A 19,223-nucleotide genomic window follows, 5' to 3' on the forward strand; every position below is an offset into this window, starting at 1 on the left:
TTCTTTTTTTCCTTCTTCCTTCCTTTCTTCCATTTCTTTCTTCCTTCCTTCCTTCCTTCCTTCCTTCCTTCCTTCCTTCCTTTCTTTCTTTCTTTCTTTCTTTCTTTCTTTCTTTCTTCCTTTCTTTCTTTCTGTTAGTGTTCATTAGTTATATGGGGAATTTCACTGTTACATTTCCATGTATTTAAAATATATTTTTCAATCAATCTCATCTCCTCTATCACTCCTTTGTCCCCTCCCCTTTTCCCCCAAACCACTTTAACAGGTCTCATTGTTTAATTTTCATCATTACGATCTATTTCAACACTCTTCATCATCATTTTTCATCCTCCCTGTGCAGACATTAACTTTCTTACCATTGTATCCTCAGGGCCTATGGATAGTCTATTTAAGTGAAGGAAAGAAAAATGGAAATATGCTTTATATTCTGTGAAGTGAATCATTAGCAAATCTCTATATAGCCTTGCATTTATTATTATCTTTAACAAACTCACTCAAAAAGAACACTTGGGCCCAGCCCTGGTGGATCATGCCTGTAATCCCTAGCTACTCAGGAGGATGAGATCTGAGGATCACTTTTTTTTTTTAATTGTCAAAGTGATGTACAGAGGGGTTACAGTTACATAAGTAAGGTAATAAGTACATTTCTTGGCAAACTTGTTACCCCTTCCCTTATTTTTCTCCTACTTTCCCTCCCTCCACCCCCCAAGTTGTACAGATCATTTCCAACATATTGTATGTCGCTGTTGCAGCATACACATTCAAATAAATGTATATACAATACTACGGTACCAGAATCAAATACAGTGACAACAGGGGATATTACATAGGGGGAAGAACATACAAAGGAAACAAAAAAATCATAGTACATTAAAAACAACAACAACAAAGAAAAACCTTTTTTTGTCCATGTCTTGGAGTTCATTTTACTTAGTGTCAACTAAGTAAATGTACATATGGTCATATGTACATAGCCATTGAGCTATTCTGCTCATTTGCTAAGATTAGAGGATCATGGTTTTAAGCCAGGCTAGGCAAGAAAGTTGCTAAGAATCTTGTCTCCAGTCAGGTACTAAAAAAAGCTGGAAGTGGAGCTGTGGCTCAAGTGGTAGAACTCTAGCCTTGAGCAAAAAATAGAAGCTCAGGGATACTCCAGGACCAGTGGCAAAAAACAACAGCAACCAAGCAAACAAAAGCAAAACCAAACAAAAAACCCATTTGGTTACCATAAACGTTAATGCTGTGAATCAAAGCCAAACTGTGTTGCAGAGCCATCTAGTGGTCACCAGAGGGAATATTATAGTGTAACGTCTTTTAAGGGTCTGGCTAGACTTGAGGAATTTTTACAACTATGTAGAAAACAATGTGGTTTAAGATCTTCAAGTCTAAGCATACCAAGTAAAGCTAACATTTGTTCTGCTGTTGCTTTTGTGCTGTCGAGGACTTTGGATGCATGACAAAGATTTGTGTTGCAGAAGGTAAGGTGGCCAGTCGGGCCTTTGAAGCCTTAATGACAATACAGGTCACTCTAGGATCCTTGATGATATGAAGGGAACACACACCTGTGTCCCTGCTTCTCTTCTCCTTTTCACTAGCTATTCTAGTTAAGACCAGGCAAACCAGCAGTTGCTTTTGTAGCCGTTTCTTCTCTAGGCCTATGTGTAGAACTGGTAATGAGAGACAGAGTTCTGCATTATTCAAAAAATAGAATGAGCCTGGTGCTGGTGGCTCACACCTGTAATCCTAGCTACTCAGGAGACTGAGATCAGAGGATCCCAGTTCAAAGCCAGTCCAGGCAGGAAAGTCTGTGAGACTCTTTTCTCCAATTAACCACCAGAAAACTGGAAGTGGTGCTGTGGCTCAAGTGGTAGAGCACTTGCCTTAAGCTGAAGAGCTCAGAGATAGTGCCCAGGCCCAGAGTTCAAGCCCCACAACTGAAAAAAAAAAAGTGGAATGGTGTTAGCTTCAGTGAAATTTTTTTGTATTTTTTTCCTTTTTATTGTTATTACAAAGGCGATGTACAGAGGGATTACAGTTATGTAAGCCAGGTAAAGAATAGATTTCTTTTTGGACGATGTCACCCCTTCTCTCCCTCTCTCCCAGTTTTTTCCTCTTGTCTCCATCCACAAGTTGGATAGTTCATATTTTCCACATGGTTTCTAGTGAATGCCATTGCTGCATCTGATCATCCTTTGTCCCTTCATTTCTGTGCCTTCCTTTACCCTCCCAAAGACAGAGAAATGAACAAGACAAAAAGAAAGGCAAACAAAAACAACAAAGAAGAAAATAAAACCTCTTATTTTCATTTCCTGGAGTTCATTTTGGTAAATATTATTTTGTAGGATCAGAGGCACATGGGCATTGTGCCTTTGTGCTCCTCTCCTAGGACTATCCTCCTTTGATCTCACTGTCTGTGACTAGCTAGAATCCTGTAAAATTTATCATGTCCCAGAGCATTTTAGATCTAGCTTCCGAATATGAGAGAAAACATGCACTGTGTCTCTGAGCTTGGCTTACCTCACTTAACATGATTTGTTTTAGGTCCATCCATTTCCATGCAAATGTTATAATATTGTTTTTTTAGTGGCTGTATAAAATTCCATTGTGTATGGGACCACATTTTTTGCAACCACTCATCTACTGTAGGGCAGCTGGGCTGTTTCCATAGCTTGGCTATTGTGAATAGTGCAGCAATGAACATGGATGTGCAAGTGTCCTTTTGGTGTCTTGGCTTGCGATGATCTGGGTATATTCCCAGGAGTGGTATGGCTGGGTGGTAGAAATATTTTTTTTTAAGACTGTTAGCAGTGAAGGCTGGGATGAGGACAGCTGATGGACCATAAGGTTAACATCCACTGGTCCTGCGCTCAATCCCAGCAGACTAACTCCACACTCCTCCCCAAAGTTTATTAAAAAGGAACATATTAAAATACTTTAAAACATAATAAAACATATTAAAAAGGAATATGTAACCTAGTATGAAAGGAAGTGTGGATATAGTTGTAGAAATAAGTTTGGAAATGTTACAAGAGTATTGTATTTAAATTTTTTCAGATTAAGGGTATCATGAAGCACTGTCTTCTCATGTAATCTATAAAATATTCACACCCAGCTAGATGCCGATTACTCACACCTGTCATCCTAGCTAGTCAGGGGGCTGAGGTCTGAGGGTCACAGTTCAAAGCTGACATGGGCAGACAAATCTAAGAGAGTCTTGTCTCCAGCTAACCAGAAAAAAAGCCAGAAGTGGAGATGTGGCTCAAGTGGTAGAGTCCCAGCCATGAGTGAAAAAGCTGAGCAAGAAAATGAAGCCTTGGGTTCAAGCACCAATACCCCCCCTCCTCTCATTCTCTGTCCTTTCTGAGATGATCATATTTGTCTAACATTTGAAATGTATAACTAGCCAACATGGTTTGGTTTTTATCCTGACAAGAATTACTATATGTAAAAAATAGAGTCAAATGTCCTTAGAAATTTATTGCTTATATTTCCTCATAAAACATGTTATCCAGTTGAGAACCTTTCCTATTGTTTTACAAGTTTTTTTTTTTTAAATACATATTAGTGGTTGATTCCTAAAAAAGTAATTGGGAATAGTTTACATTACTTTTTTTTTTTACAGACACATTGGTTTTAATAAATATGTTTTATTTTTATATTTTCAGCAAGAAGAGATGAACTCCAGTCCAGGAAAATTAAGTTAGACTATGAGGAAGTTGGTGTGTGTCAGAAAGAAGTTTTAATAACCTGGGATAAGAAGCTGCTAAACTGTAGAGCTAAAATCAGATGTGATATGGAAGATATCCATACTTCTCTTAAAGAAGGTATTTGCGATCATTTCAGTGATTTATGTGTTTTATTGTGCTGGTACCGGGGCTTGAACTTAGGGCCTCATTCTTTCACTTGTCTTTTTCACTTTTGCGCCACATCTCCCATTGACTAGAGAAATAAGTCTCATGGACTTTTATACCCAGGCTGGCTTCAAACCATGATGCTTCCATCTAGCCTCCTGAGCACCTGGAATTACAAGAGTGAGCCACCAAGCACCAAGCAGTAATTTTTTTCAATCAGAGAAGCCTCAGGGGTTTTTGAAATTGTGTACAGCTCAGACATAATTTTATCTTTGTGATGTTCTTCTAAAGAGATGAAAATAGCATGTGAGGGCCATCTGGCTGTGACATCTGTCACTCCATTGATCGCCAGGGTTGATTCGGCTGATCTGGCTGGCTAGGCAGGTGTGTCCCTTCCTCCCTCACCGCTCCATGTGCGTCCCTCCCGAAGCTGAGCGCTCGGTCGAAGAGGACGACCATCCCCGATAGAGGAGGACCAGTCTTCTGTTAAGGGTATACGAGTAGCTGCGCTCCCCTGCTAGAACCTCCAAACAAGCTCTCAAGAGATGAAAATATCTTATTTCGGCCTGTGGTTTGGTGATGTGATTAATAGGGAAATGGCAGTGCTGGAGATGCTGACCCTGGGGTGGAAATAGATCCTTTTCCTGCACATTCTCCTCCTGCTTTCAGCTCCTCTATTGTTTACCAAGAACACAGAGTGTGCCTGGGTTCCAATCATTGATCTGTTCGATACTTAAATCAAAAATTAAAAATAATATGTGAATATTTTAGATGTCATTGCTGTTACCCAGATTGAATATATTCAAGTGAAAAATCTTATGGCATGTGTAATCTGGTATAGAAAAAATATTTCAGAGTACCTAAAGAAACTAGATAATCAGTTTTTTAAATGTTCGTACTATTATTATAAGGGGGCAGACAGAGGGGTTAGAGGTAACATAAGTCAGATGAAGAGTACATTTCTTTTTGGACAACATCACCTCTTCCTTTATCAGTCTTGTTTTAAAAGCCTGTGATATGACAGGTACCAGTGGCTCATGCCTATAATCCTAGATACTTGGGAGTATCTAGTGTCAATAGCCAATAGCAGTGTCCAGTGGCATTCATCTACCTTCTCAGCAAATGGAAGGCTGAGATCAGGAACATTTTGATTCCAGGGAAGCCTAAGCAAAACATTTCTTTTTTCTTTTTTTTTTTTTTTTGGGTCCGGTCATGGAGCCTGAACTCTGGGCCCTCAGCTCTTCAGCTCAAGGCTAACGCTCTACCACTTGAGCCACAGTGCCACTTCAGGCTTTTTTCTTTTTGCTTATGTGGTGCTGAGGAATCGAACCCAGGGCCTCAGGCATGCAAGGCAAGCGCTCTACCACTGAGCCAACTTTCCAGCCCCAGCAAAACATTTCTTGACACTCAGTGACAGAGCTGTGCATGGTGGTGCACATCTGTCATCTCAGTAATGAAAAGAAGTGAAAAATAAGAGGATTGAAAAACAAAAGGGTTAGAGGCTTTATTGAACAGGATTGCACCTACCTACCAAGTACAAGGCCGTGAGTTCAAACTCCAGTCCTGTCACAGTATATAAACATATAAAAGTTTGTGTTCATGTGTAAAACCATTGCACAGGTAAGTTTGGGTTGATACATTTAGGATTTATTTTACAAAGTATTTCTTTTATAAGCTTCCTAGGTTGCTGTGTTGCTTTGCAGATTTATGAATCCTTAGGTTTTTCCTTGAATTCATGTGGGAGATAAGACAGTGGTTAGTAGATGCAGTAAATCCCTTGTTGATTGCTTACAGAGATTTTTAGGGTGTTCAGGTTCCCAGTCCATAGGGGTGCAGTTCAGACTTTGCACAGTCCCTCCTTCCTCCATCTCTCTTATCTTTTGTTCTGCCTCTACCTACCTTCATAGAGATAAACTATGTGTGTCTGTGTGTCCTGGGCTAGCTCTTGGGTGAGCAGTTCCAGGCCTCCCTCCACCCTTCCCGCCTTCCCGCCTTCCCGCCTTCCTGCCTTCCCGCCTTCTCTGCCTTCTCCCATTCCCCGTTGCTGCCTCTCTCACCCTCTCCTCTTTTCCTGTCTTCATTCTACTACCTGTAGGCCTTCATACACTCAGCTTCCAGAGGTGACTGTTATCTACACTCACAGCCTGGAGATCTCTCTTCTCCAGAGCTTGATTTCTGGCCCAGCATTTTATGATCACATAAGAATGCTATGCAAACCTCTTCTCCTGAGTTCCTTGTGGATGACCAATACTTAGAAATTATAATATGGACATGAGCATCTGTGGCTACCTTCCAGGAAGATTCATGAGGGAGAAGAAAGAAGAATACATTTAGGGGTTTCAGAAACGCTGTTGCTTACCAGCTACGTGAATTGGGTAGATGGCTTCATCTCATCCTGTCTGGGCTTTGCTATGTGTAAGGTGGGAATCATAGCAATGGCTTACCTCGCAGGGTTGTGTTTTGAATGGCTGTACTCTCAAGGAGCTCAGTCAGGGTGGTGGGGGTTACTGTGTTGTGTCATTATTACAGTGACTTGAAGACTTTGGCTGGCAAGATGGTGGCTCTTTTAGGATCTAACTTGCCACTCTATGATTCTGTCAATGGACTTTGCTGTATGGTGGGAGGTGATGCGTACAGCAACCTAGGTGATCACCCGATGGAGAAACTTCCTTCCACAGTCCAAGGCCTTGCGTTTTGTATTCCTCTGTCTGTAGGAGTTCCTAAAAGTCGACGAGGAGAAATTTGGCAGTTCCTAGCTTTGCAATACCGTCTGAGACACAGGCTGCTGAACAAACACCAGCCCCCCGACACCTCCTACAAAGAACTTCTCAAGCAGCTCACTGCCCAGCAGCACGCCATCCTCGTGGATCTGGGTAGGTTTGTCACAACAGTGGCTCCTTACAAAAGTAAATGGGCTCCTGGGTCTTGTGTGTTGGTTGATATGGATGAAGATCTATGGGCATCTGCATAGTTTCTGACCTTCTTTTCTGGGGTAAGTTGTCTCTATATCTAACTGGAGATACCATATATGCCTGAGTAGAAAATGAAATCTGAAATCTGAAAAAAGCAATCACTGTTTTGTTTGGTGGAGTGATCTCAGTCGCTGTAGTTTGAACAACTATCTTTTGTGTAGGTACACTATTACATTATAATCAGTGCTGGCTTTGTAACAGGTCAGATGGGCACCAAAATAGGTCACAAAGGCATATCACGAGTTTCTATGGGGTTGGAGGTGTGGCTCAGGTGGTAGAGCACCAGCCAATGATCGAGTTTCTGACAGAAAAAAAATTCCTAGACATTTTGCTGAAAATAAACTTTTAGATGTCACTTTTAAAAGTGAGAGTAACAGAGAGGGTTGTATATGGCCATAAGTACACATACTCAGAGAGGTAACAGAGAGGAGAGGAGAGGAGAAGAGAGGAGAGAGAGACAGAGAGAGACAGAGAGACAGAGGGGGGGGAAGGGAGGGAAGGAGAGGAAGAGTTAGGTATGGTCATTCACTTGGGAGACTGAAGCAGGAGGATCATGAGTAGTTCAAAGAGTAGTTGCCTGTCTAGGGTCTCACAGAGAATGGATTGTAGCAGGTAAACCTGCAGGCAGGCAGTTGGTCCCTGCCTACTCCTTATGTGAAGGAAGAAAGGGCAACTTTCCAGGCCCCAGGGAAAAAAGGCAATATAATGCTTATGCTAACACCACTTACAGGATGCAGGATTCCTCACCTTAATGCTGTAGCATTTGTTTCTCAGGGCGTGGGGAGCGTTTCCCACAACAGAATCTCTTAACGGCATTTGCTGGATTTCACATAAGCTATGAAAAGTAAAGATGGAATGATTTTAAAAAATATTTTTCTCTATGAACATTATCATCTACATTTTATTCTCTTAAACGATCTAAGAATTGAGCTTGGGTGTTTGTTTGATGGGTAGTCCTAAAAATGAAGCTGGAATCAGCCTCTTGGATAGACAGTGTATTTATAGCTGACTTGAGCAAAAATATTAAGGGAGAAAGGAAGATGGTAATATGAAAACTTGCTTATCTGACTCCACTTGTTAGATAGCTGTGTTTCTGCATGCTTCTGTTAATTTCTCATTTCTCCTCATTATATTGCAGATTTCATCATACTAGTTCTTGGGGGAAAACTTAATCACTTTTAAACCTCTGTGGTAGAAATGATTTTGAAATCTGACACTCTTGCAAATTCTGATGCATGGAATTATTTCATAGGGAAGCTAACATTGCCTTCATTTCTGTATCACAAGAAAGTACCAAATATTATATTCACAGCCTTGGGGGAGGGATGAGTCAGTTTCAGTACCAAGTCCCAGCTTTTTAGTGAGTTTATTTGCTAGCTGATGATAATTCTTTATCCAAAGGTATATCTATACAAGGGAATTTATTTCAAGTTAGCTTGGTATTGTTTTCTTTTTTTTTTAAATTTTATTTTATTTTATTTGGGTATTGTTTTCTTTTTATCCTCTTTTGACAAATATAGAGACCTAAAAGCAAATATTTCCTACATGATAGTCTACATGTAAATACAAATCAAAACATATCCCTCTAGTGTCCTCATAAAAAAAAAAGAAAGAAGAAACAAAACCAAGAAGTAATCTGCTTATGATCTTTCAAGATTTCCTGAGAATAATCTCATATCTCTTACAGGATTCAGTTAGAGAATGGTATTTTGAATGTGCCTTGATTTAAATTCAGAATTAATTTTGTGTTCCTTTCTCCTGCAATCTCTGCTGGTTATATTGTTTATGTATGATTTTTAAATTGTGTTTTATTATTTTGCTAGAAAGAAGAGCTGCTTAGCATTAACTGTTTGCTTTTATATCATACAGGGGAAGATAAGAGTGGTAGTTTGGCAGTCAGAACTTGGGTTGTGTGTGTGTGCGTGCGTGCGTGCGTGTGTGTGTGTGTGTGTGTGTGTGTGTGTGTGTGTGTGTAAGACACAGAGAAAGAGAGACAGACAGAAACAGACACAGAGAAGGAGAGGGAGAGAGAGAGAAATAGTGCCATGCCCGAGAGAACTGGAAGTCATTGGCTCACACCTGTAATTCTAGCTACTCAGGAGGCTGAGATCTGAGGGTCATGGTTTAAAGCCAGTCTAAGCAGAAAAATCTGTGAGACCTTTTTCTCCAGTTAACCAGCAAAAGGCTGGAAATGGAGGTGTGGCTCAACTGATAGAGTTCCAGACTTGAGCAGAAAGGCCAAACAAGAACTTGAGTTCATGCGCTCTACTTGAGCCCCACTGCTGGCACAAAACAAGAGACAGGGAAGGAGGGAGGCAGATAAAGGAGACAGACACTTGAAGCAAACATCACACTGACGGAGGGTGAGAATTCATTTTTCCTGGAGCTGTCTCAGTTGCGTCTTCACTGTGATCTCTAAAGCACTGGATCATCTCAATAGCATTTCACCTTCTTTTCCCCTGCAGGAAGGACATTTCCTACTCACCCCTACTTTTCAGTGCAGCTGGGCGCAGGGCAGCTGTCGCTCTTTAACCTCCTGAAAGCCTATTCTTTGCTGGACAAGGAGGTGGGCTACTGTCAGGGGATCAGCTTCGTGGCTGGAGTCCTGCTTCTGCACATGAGTGAAGAACAAGCCTTTGAAATGCTGAAATTCCTCATGTATGACCTGGGCTTCCGCAAGCAGTACCGGCCCGACATGACATCTCTCCAGGTGAGGCAGGCGATGTTCCAAGAGGGACACAGAAGGCTTTAGCACAAATCATGGCACCCGTCTCAGTTTAGACTTCAGGAAGTTTTGGATCTGTTGTCTAATGAGTAAAGGTGTGAATGGGTTTCAGCTCACTCTACTGAGTGTGGGAATTGGGATGTTGCTAAATGCTTCTGGTTTTTGGATACATAGAACAATTCTTTTTTTTGAGGGGGGTCATGGGTCTTAAACTTGGGTCTTAAACTAGCTGTCCCTAAGCTCTTTCACTCTACCACTTTTAGCCACAGTGCCAATTCTAGTTTTCTGGGAGTTAATTCAAGCTAAGTTTCATGGACTTTCCTGCCTGTACTGGCTTCGAACCACGATCCTCAGATCTCAGCCTCCTGAGTAGCTAGGATTTCAGGCATGAGCTACCAGCGCCCAGATGGAGAACAAATTGATGACTATTCTTAGGGTTTTTTTTTTTGACAAGTCAGAGAATAACCATAGACTATATTTTTTCACTTACTATTTTGGTCCTGCTGGAGTGGGCCCCATACTTTGCCAGACAAGTGCTCTACTTTTCAGTCTCTATTTCCCCCTTATTTCTGAACAGTTCACCTACATCTTATACTGGATAGAACAGACAGCCACTTTGGTAGGGAGTTCAAAAGCTCTGTTCAGAAACAATAAATTGGTGACTATCAGTAGATTTCAGAGAACAAAAAGTATCTGAATAGAATTTGATTTGAAAGAAGATACAGCTATCAGTTTTAAAAGGCAGTGATTTTTCCATTTAAAAATTTCTCTTGAGAACTGGTGGCTCATGCCTATAATCCTAGCTACTCAGGCAGAGATCTAAGAATTATAGTTGAAAGCCACCTCAAGCAGGAAATTTTACAAGACTTTTATCTTCAAATAGCTGGAAGAGGAGCTGTAGCTCCACTGGTAGAGCACTAGCTTTGAGCAAAAAAGCTCAGGAACAGTGCACAGGTCCTGCGTTCAAGTCCCAGTACTGACATACACACACAAAAAAATTCTCATGATTTTAAGGTGACAAAAGCTTTTGTAATTCAGCTATTGGTGGCTCACACCTGGCATCCTAGCTTCTCAGGAAGCTGAGATCTGATGATTGAGGTACAACGCCAGTTTGGGTAGAAAAGTCCACAACACTCTCATTTCCAATTTCCCAACAACATGCTAGAGGTGGATAGTGCTCTACCACTTAAGCAATCCCTCTACTTCCAGCTTTTTTTGGTAATCAATTGGAAATAAGAGTCTCGTGGAGTTTCCTGATTGGGCTGGCTTCAAACCATAATCTTCATATCTCAGCCTCCTGAATAGCTGATGGGTGAGAACCACCAGTGTCTGGCTAAACCATAGTACTTTTCTTATTTACTTAGTATATGCAAATTGGTATTAAAGATTAGAAAAGCAAAATTAATATTTAGTACATTAACACTCAGGTTAATTTATACTATTTCTTTTTTTTTTTTTTTTCTCCAACTGAACTCTAGATTCAAATGTACCAGCTGTCCCGGCTCCTTCATGACTACCACCGAGAACTCTACAATCATCTGGAGGAAAATGAGATCAGCCCCAGCCTTTATGCCGCCCCTTGGTTCCTTACGCTCTTCGCCTCTCAGTTTCCATTAGGATTTGTAGCCCGAATTTTTGGTAAGAAATGGCTAGGTTCACCTGAGACACAGTGTTGCTTAAGCCAAGGATGTATGTCTAGCCATATGGTAACTTGACTCTTTTATCATAAAACCAGCAATTCTGTCAAATTGCTGGTGAATTGAAGAAATGGTATCGTTTTTAAGATAAAGTAGAATGGGAAAGAATTGTGCGTCTGTGTTTTAGCAGTCTTGGAGATCTTAATTTCAATTCAGGTTTAAACAAGCTTAATATACATTTAAAAAAAAATCAGGAAGAGGGTCATGCCTGTATAATTTTGCAGATTTTTTTCTTTGTGTGTGTGTGTGTGTGTGTATGTGTGTATTTTCTCCTCCTTCTCCGTTGTCTTCTCTAACTTGGATTTAAAACACAGAGAATTATGTGTCCATGGAAGTACTTGTTTGTTTGTTTGTTTGTTTGTTTTTGGTCAGTTGTGGGGTTTGAACTCAGGGCCTGGGCTCTGTCCCTGAGCTTTTTCACTTAAAGCTATCACTCTACCACTTTGAGCCACATGGCTACTTTTTGTTTTCTGATGATTAACTGGAGATAAGAGTCTCATGGACTTTCCTGCCCAGCTGGAAGTATTTATTTTTTATGTTATTTCTAGTGGTATTCCTTGCTGTTTTTATTGTTGACAGGGTCACTTTAGTGGTATTTCTTTGTAGAAGTGACTTGTGCCAGTGGAGGGTAGAGTTGTATATCTCTGAGACCAGCTGGTAGAGAGACAATCACTAAATTCCACTGGGCATGTTGTATCTGTATCTATGTAGTTCCGCTCATGGTGTTTGGCAGTAGGAAAAAACAGAGTGTGACAGGTTTGTGCTCCCTTTGGGAGCCCTTTAATGTATTCACAACTATTTAATTAGAAAAGTCTAAAATTAAAAAAAATCTGTATCTTAAAAAAAATAAAACAACCTGTCAATCAATAAACACCACTATTTACTAGAGGTTTGATACCTCCTGATCCTCTGAGACCACCTGTACTTTCACATTCTGCCAATCTGTCTGGTAGAGTCTAGAGTTTTTCTCATCTGATTTAGGTTATTTTTGTTGTTGTTTTTCTTCTAAATTTTTTTTTAATTTGTTGCTTGATTCATTACATAACAAATTTCCCCTTGATTTTCTCTTATAAGACTTTAAATAGCCAGGCACTGGTAGCTCATGCCTATAATCCTAGCTACTCAGGAGGCTGAGATCTGAGAATCACGGTTCAAAGCCAGCTTGGGTAAGAAAGACCGTGAGACTCTTTTTTTTTCTTTTTTCTTTTTTTAACTTTTATGTTATTTCTTTTTTTTTTCTTTAGTTCTTTTTTTTCTTTTGTCTTCTTTTTTTCCTTTTTTTTTTTTTTTTTCTGAATCGTTTATTGGAGATAAGCTACCTCATCTTGTATATATATATTTCTCTAATTTGGGGAGGGGAAGGGAAAAAACAAAATGCTTAAATAAGGATACAGGTTGACCCATTGTAACAATGAGATGTAGACCCTGAGACTCTTATCTCCAGTTAACCACTAGTAAACTGGAAGTGGTGCTGTGGCTCAAGTGGTATAGTGCTCACCTTGAGCTGAAGAGCTGGGAAAGGCGCCAAGGCTAGAGTTCAAGCTCCATGACCAAAAAAAAAAGATTTTAAATAATTCTAATTGTTTTTAGTGTTCAATTATTGGAGAAATTCTAAATAGCAGTTGAACATTTAAGGATTTACCTAGTCTTTGTCAAGTTTGCTATTAAATACAAATAACACATAGACATATACATATAATTTGTCTTTTATCCCCTTAATCTTATCTGAGATTTTTAAGAAGTAAGGGATATACAAGTACTTGTTCATATGTTTCAGTCATATTAATTTGTATATGGGCTGTTTATTGGTCTTGAACTCAGGGCCTTGAGCTCTCACTCAGATTTTTCTGTTCATGGCTTATGTTTTACCACATTCATCGAGGCCAGCTTTTGGCTAGTTAATTGGAAATAGAGTCGCTTGAAATTTTCTTCTCTGGCTGGCTTTGAGTTGTGATTCTCAGATATCAGCTTCCTGAGTAATGAGGAATATAGGCATGACCTACACGCACCAGCTTCATATTAATTTTTCTTTAAAGTAGATGGTTTGACCAGTTTTCATTTGCAGAATATTTTCTGGTTCTGCTGTAGCTGTAAAACAAATACTTTTCCCAAAAAAGTCTTTGCAATGATACATAGCTCTTAAAAAATTATTTATTATAAATTGTCCAAAAGAAAGTCAGTTCTGTTTATATACAGGCATGTCTTATTTTCGGTTATGCAAATTATATCTCTTCTTTTAGATATGATTTTTCTTCAGGGAACTGAAGTTATATTTAAGGTTGCACTCAGCTTACTGAGCAACCAAGAGACACTTATAATGGAGTGTGAAAACTTTGAAAATATTGTCGAATTTCTCAAAAGCACGCTTCCTGATATGAACTCCTCTGAAATGGAAAAAATTATTACCCAGGTAAAATTTAAGTGATCATAAGATTATATGGCAGTTTTCTATTGATTATCTGATAAAGCTTTAGTACCAAAAAATAATAGGTTTTTTTTGACAGATCTTACTGTTTTCAAGATAATTTTTACTTTTTATGTTTGTTTTCTTCAGTGCTGAGGATTGAATAGGCAAGTTCTCCACCATTGGCCACATCCCCAGCTAAAGAATGTTATAGTTTACATTGATCAGATGCATTTGAAACTTCTCCATTGTGATATTTTCTATGTAGCTATGTACAGGAAATGTAGTTTAGAGCATTACATGAAGAGTTTTTCAGAAATCCTTCAATTTAAAGCAATGCTAAGACCAAAGATAGAGAGATAGTATGACTGAAGAATAAAATGAGGTCCACTGCCTTTGTAATATTATGAGCTGTCCCGTAAAACACACAAGCAAGAACATAGGCTTTGGAATTAGAAGGTACTTTATGTTTTCAATGACTTTTCTTATCAAGAAATCATTTTTTATTGTCAGTGGCTGTTTATTAGTTGTTTCACTTGACATACCACTCTATTCTTCTGAGTCTGTTTTCTCAACTCCAAAATGGCACAGATTGATCCAAGTTTTGTAAAGCTTAAATAGGAACAGGGTCACCTTCAATGATTCAAAGGAAGGAACCATTCCAGCCATGTGGACAGGAAATCCAGTCATTAGAACCAGAGGGAGGCGGTTCCATCCCTGCCCCCATATATAATAAGTGGTTGGAGCTAAACCTGAAGTCCACCAGTGTGCACAGATTGTTTTGTGGTTTGTGTATAAAAGACTGGCCTCACCCCTGGTGTTTGTATGCAGGTTTTTGAGATGGATATTTCCAAACAGTTGCATGCCTATGAAGTGGAGTATCATGTGCTGCAGGATGAGCTGCAAGAATCGTCCTTTGCCTGTGAGGACAACGAATCTTTGGAGAAGCTCGAGAGGGCCAACAACCACCTGAAGAGGCAGAACATGGACCTCCTTGAAAAGTTACAGGTACAGATGGGTATGGTGGTGGATGCCTATAGTCCCAGTTCTTAGGAGGCGTGTGTGTGTGTGTGTATGTGTGTGTGTGTGTGTGTGTGCATGTTAGCACTAGGGCTTAAATTTAGGACTTCAGGCTCTCAATTGGCTTTTTTCACTCATGGCTGGTGCTCTGCCACTTGATCCATTTGATCCACTCTACTTCCAGTTTTTTGTTGGTTATTTGGAGATAAGTGTCTCTTAGAGTTGTTGGCCCAAGCTGGCTTTGAATCGAGATCCTCAGATCCCAAACCTCCCGAATAGCTAGGATGACAAGTGTGAGTCACTGGTGCCTGAAGACATGCATATATTTTTAAATTAAATTTTTTTTGATGCACAAAATCCAGTATTTTGTGTGCACCAGACAAAGGCTCTACCACAGAACTACAATCCTAGTAGTTATATTTTTTGAGCAACCTAAACATCTTAATTTCATGTAGGTTTACAATATTGTTTCAAAAACAATAATGAATAATAAAATAGTAATAACTATAAATAATTACTTAATAATAATTAAGTAATTTGATTCAATTGGTTAATCATGAATTTGAGGCCTAGCTGAAGATATAATAAAGATCCAGACTGTTCAAAAATATTTTTTTCTTGCCAGTTATAGGGCTTTAACTCCAAGTCTAGGCATTATCCCTGAGCTCTTTTGGTTCAAGGCTAATGCTCTACCACTTTGAACTCTGCTTCTAGTTTTCTGGTGGTTAGTTGTAGATAAGAGTCTCACTGACTTTCCTGAGTTGGCTGGCTTTGAACCATGATCCTCAGATCTCAGCCTCCTGAGTAGGTAGCCACTGGCATCTGGCTTGTTTATTTTTTTTTTAAATTATTTTATTGTAAAGATGCTGTACAGAGGGGTTAGAGTCACATGAGTAAGATAATGAGTACATTTCTTTTTTTTTGGGGGGGGGGGGGTCCAGTAGTGGGGCCTGAACTCTGGGCCTGGCTGTCTCTCACTCTTCAGCTCAAGGCTATAGTGCTCTACCACTTGAGCCACACCGCCACTTCTGGCTTTTTTCTTTTTTCTTATGTGGTGCTGAGGAATCGAACCCAGGGCCCCAGGCATGCAAGGCAAGTGCTCTACCACTGAGCCACCTTCCAAGCCCCATGACTACATTTCTTGTTGAGCGTTGTTACCCCCTCCCTTGTTGTTCTCCCACAACCCCTTCCCTTCCCCACCTCCCTTACTCCTCCCTCTCACCCGAAGTTGTAAAGATGATTTCCAATATATTGTCTTGTGGGTAGCATTGTTGCAATGGGTCATCCTGTGTCCTTGTTTCAACATTTTGTTATTCCCCTTCCCTTCCCCAAATTAGACTAATGTGCATACAAGGTGAAGGGTATGAAAATCAAGTATAGTGAAAACCGGAAGTATACCATAGGGGGAAGAACATACAAAGGAAACAAAAAATCACAGAGTACATTAAAAACAACAACAACAACAAAGAAAGACCTCTTGTGTCCATATCTTGGGGTTCATTGCACTTAGCATCATCTTATATAATCATATGTACATAGCTTTTGAGCTTTTCTGCTCATCTAATAAGATTATCCTAGATGTACGCTAATTATTGCAAATGAGGGAAACCATGGGACCTATATTTCTTTGGGTCTAGCTTTACTTCACTTTGTAAGAGTTTTTCCAAGTCTTTCCATTTCCTAACAAATGGAACAGTGACATTCTTTCTAATGGAGGCATAGAATTCCATGGTAGGTATATATACCACATTTTCTTGATTTAGAGGGTTGTTTTTTTATTTTTATTTTTATTTTTTTCTCTCCCCATATAGGTGGCTCATGCCAAAATCCAGGCCTTGGAATCAAACCTGGAAAATCTTTTGACCAGAGAAACCAAAATGAAGACTTTAATCCGAACCCTGGAACAAGAAAAAATGGCTTATCAAAAGACAGTGGAACAAATTCGGAAGCTGGTGCCTGGAGAAGCTCTTGCCAACTGTGAGATGCTGTTGAGAGACTTAAACTGCAACCCTAACAACAAAGCCAAGGCAGGAAATAAGCCATAATTCCCAACACGCAGCCTCAGCACCAAGCCCTCCTTTGCATTGGATTGAGGAAGCACTTGCATGCAGCTGGCTCATGCTGGACCAGAAACTGGAAGAGCCACCGTGCACTGGTGCCAAGCCCCTGGTGAGCAGAACGTGCCAATCCTAAGCCATTGTACAGAAAATCCAGACTGATTTTTTTTCTTGTTGTTGCTGCCTATGTATATATATAATATATATGTAAAATGGACATAAAGAGTTCATGCTTTCAAATATGCCAAGTAGACTTGTATTTACAACAATTTTTTATTTCAGCCAGAAACTTTATGAAATTTACGCCAAAGGGAAGTTGATGTGAAATTCCCCATGGACACGTGGAAAAAGTGTTTTTTTTGTTTGCCTTTGTAGTGAAACAAAGCTAGATAACATCTATGTATATTGAAATATACTTGAAAAAAAATGAATGTATTTTTTTTTTCCTCCAAAGAATAGCATGTTTCACTCAAGGGTGGAAGGTGGAAACACTGCTCTTAACTTCATGTGTATCTGTCTTAAATTCTACTGACATTGTCTGTAGAGGCACATGACTGGTTGTTAGGCACAATCCTTTGGGATATTGAGGAAGGCGATGGCTTTGTGCTAACAGGGTTGTGTCTCTATGAGTTTTGAGTCTAGCCTAGGCCTCATTTTAGATATTCTAAGGAAAAATCGGGACATCGTGGCTGAATCTACCCAGCTCAAGGTAAAGGATAATGTTGCAAATTTTACAGCAGTTTGGTCATTTAAGCGGAAACCATCAGGCTTCAGAAATAGAATTTTGGACCTAAATTGCATAGATTAGTCTTTTCCCTTTTTGTTTAAATGATTTCTGCCATTATGCTTGGCTACCTTTGCCAAGTGAGGTATATTTGACATTTTCCCATGCTAATTACCATGAAAGCTCTCAAATCAGTTCTCTCTCTACTTTCAATATAAGATAAGGAAGGACAATTATGATTCATTTTTCCCAAAGATGGCGTCCTGTGTTTAGGCACTTTTCCCCGCTTAGCCAATTGACAGACTCCAATAAATTCTGCATCATCTTCCCCTTTCATGGGAAAATTTTAGGAGAACTGTGAAATGTTTAGGAAATTCCCAGGAAGGGATGGGAAAGATGGCACCAGCCCAACCAAACCCTAAAATTCTATATTTGGTCTTTGAATTGTCTCTGTGTACGAATAGCTTATTGGTGGACACTGTTGCGTGCTAGATATATATTAAGAAAAGTTAATTTTCAAAGTACCCACGCAGTCCTTCACAGCTGAGATGAATTTGTGATAGTGCCTCTGAAATGGATGCAGACATTTTGTTTTTCCAAAATGTATTTATTATTACTGCCTTTTGTATTTGTATTTTTTATTTTTGCAGGACTTGTGGCTTCATAGATGGATTCTTTAGGATAGTTTTCTTCAAAGAGAGTTTGTTTTCCATAATCTGAAATGTTTCATGTAGGGTAAGCATCAAGCTCTGAGGATTTCAGAAACCCTTGATGAACCACAGAAACCCCATTTACACTGTTAATCAGTGTAAAACCGATCATTCTTCCTGTAGATCAGCATGCTATGTGATTTCTCACCCAACAATCAAGTCTGAGTAGCAAGTAAATTTAGTGTAACTTCTAGGTCCTGGGAGATGGTGATTCTAAATATCCCATTTAGTTGAGATCACCAAAGTATTTGTTGCTTGGCTTTCCCAAAAATGTCCCTATTTATAGGAAGGTAGAGTTAATTTTTTAAATTATTGTCTTTAAGTGTGGACAAAGAGGTTTCCATTAAACAAGTCAGATTATGAGTATAAAGGATCTTGATCAGTATTACCTCGGAGGTTTTTAAAATTCCCTATCAATAGGAGAAATACATTCTTCTTATCATAGAGTAACATGGAATTTGCCTTATGGATGTGATACACAGGTGTTAGCCAGTGGGGCTTCAAGTTGGGGAAGGTCACTTCTTTCTGATACTCAGTTTCAACTTTATTCTGGATGTTTAGGGTCAACCTTATGAATTGCATCATGGTGTTCAGAGATCAAGGTGACTCAGATAGTCTTTTCTCTTGACAGTCAGTTTTTCTGTTTCATTTGTGACTCTTAAACATGTTACATCAACTATACTCCATATATTTTGCATCTGTATCAGATTAATGTCATGTCGAATTCATTTCCAATAAATATATTGTTGCAGTTTTCTTGGCTTCTGGGTTTTATTTTTGATTACTTCAGTGAGAGAGAGAAAAAACAGAGACATAAACAAAACATGCATAAGTTGGAATATTAGATACTGATAATTCTTTCCAGTAGAATATGAAACATTAGAGATAATTTAAGAAGCCATTATGGGGGCCGGGAAGGTGGCTCAGTGTTAGAGTGCTTGCCTTGCATGCATGAGGCCCTGGGTTTGATTCCTCAGCACCACATAAGCAGAAAAAGCCAGAAGTGACATTGTGTCCCAAGTGGTAGAGCGCTAGCCTTGAGCTGAAGAGCCCAAGTATAGCA

At 39.5% G+C, this 19,223-nt stretch overlaps 1 protein-coding gene across 3 annotated transcripts in view; it reads left to right on the forward strand.

The window, feature by feature from the left end:
* Tbc1d4 (TBC1 domain family member 4) overlaps nt 1-18,916 on the forward strand; it is a 155,884-nt gene extending 136,968 nt beyond the window's left edge. For all 3 annotated transcript variants that reach the window (XM_042685413.1, XM_042685414.1, XM_042685415.1), the window contains 7 exons: nt 3,666-3,824; nt 6,566-6,724; nt 9,289-9,533; nt 11,027-11,186; nt 13,486-13,655; nt 14,481-14,657; nt 16,481-18,916. In XM_042685413.1, the coding sequence (XP_042541347.1) occupies nt 3,666-3,824; nt 6,566-6,724; nt 9,289-9,533; nt 11,027-11,186; nt 13,486-13,655; nt 14,481-14,657; nt 16,481-16,714 (1,304 nt within the window). In that variant the 3' untranslated portion in view covers nt 16,715-18,916. The remainder of the gene's footprint in view (nt 1-3,665; nt 3,825-6,565; nt 6,725-9,288; nt 9,534-11,026; nt 11,187-13,485; nt 13,656-14,480; nt 14,658-16,480) is intronic.
* The last annotated feature ends 307 nt before the right edge of the window (nt 18,917-19,223 follow it).

This window comes from Dipodomys spectabilis, unplaced genomic scaffold (assembly GCF_019054845.1).
Source record: "Dipodomys spectabilis isolate Male_0828 unplaced genomic scaffold, ASM1905484v1 ptg000095l, whole genome shotgun sequence".
In the NCBI taxonomy this organism is placed as follows: Eukaryota; Metazoa; Chordata; class Mammalia; order Rodentia; family Heteromyidae; genus Dipodomys; species Dipodomys spectabilis.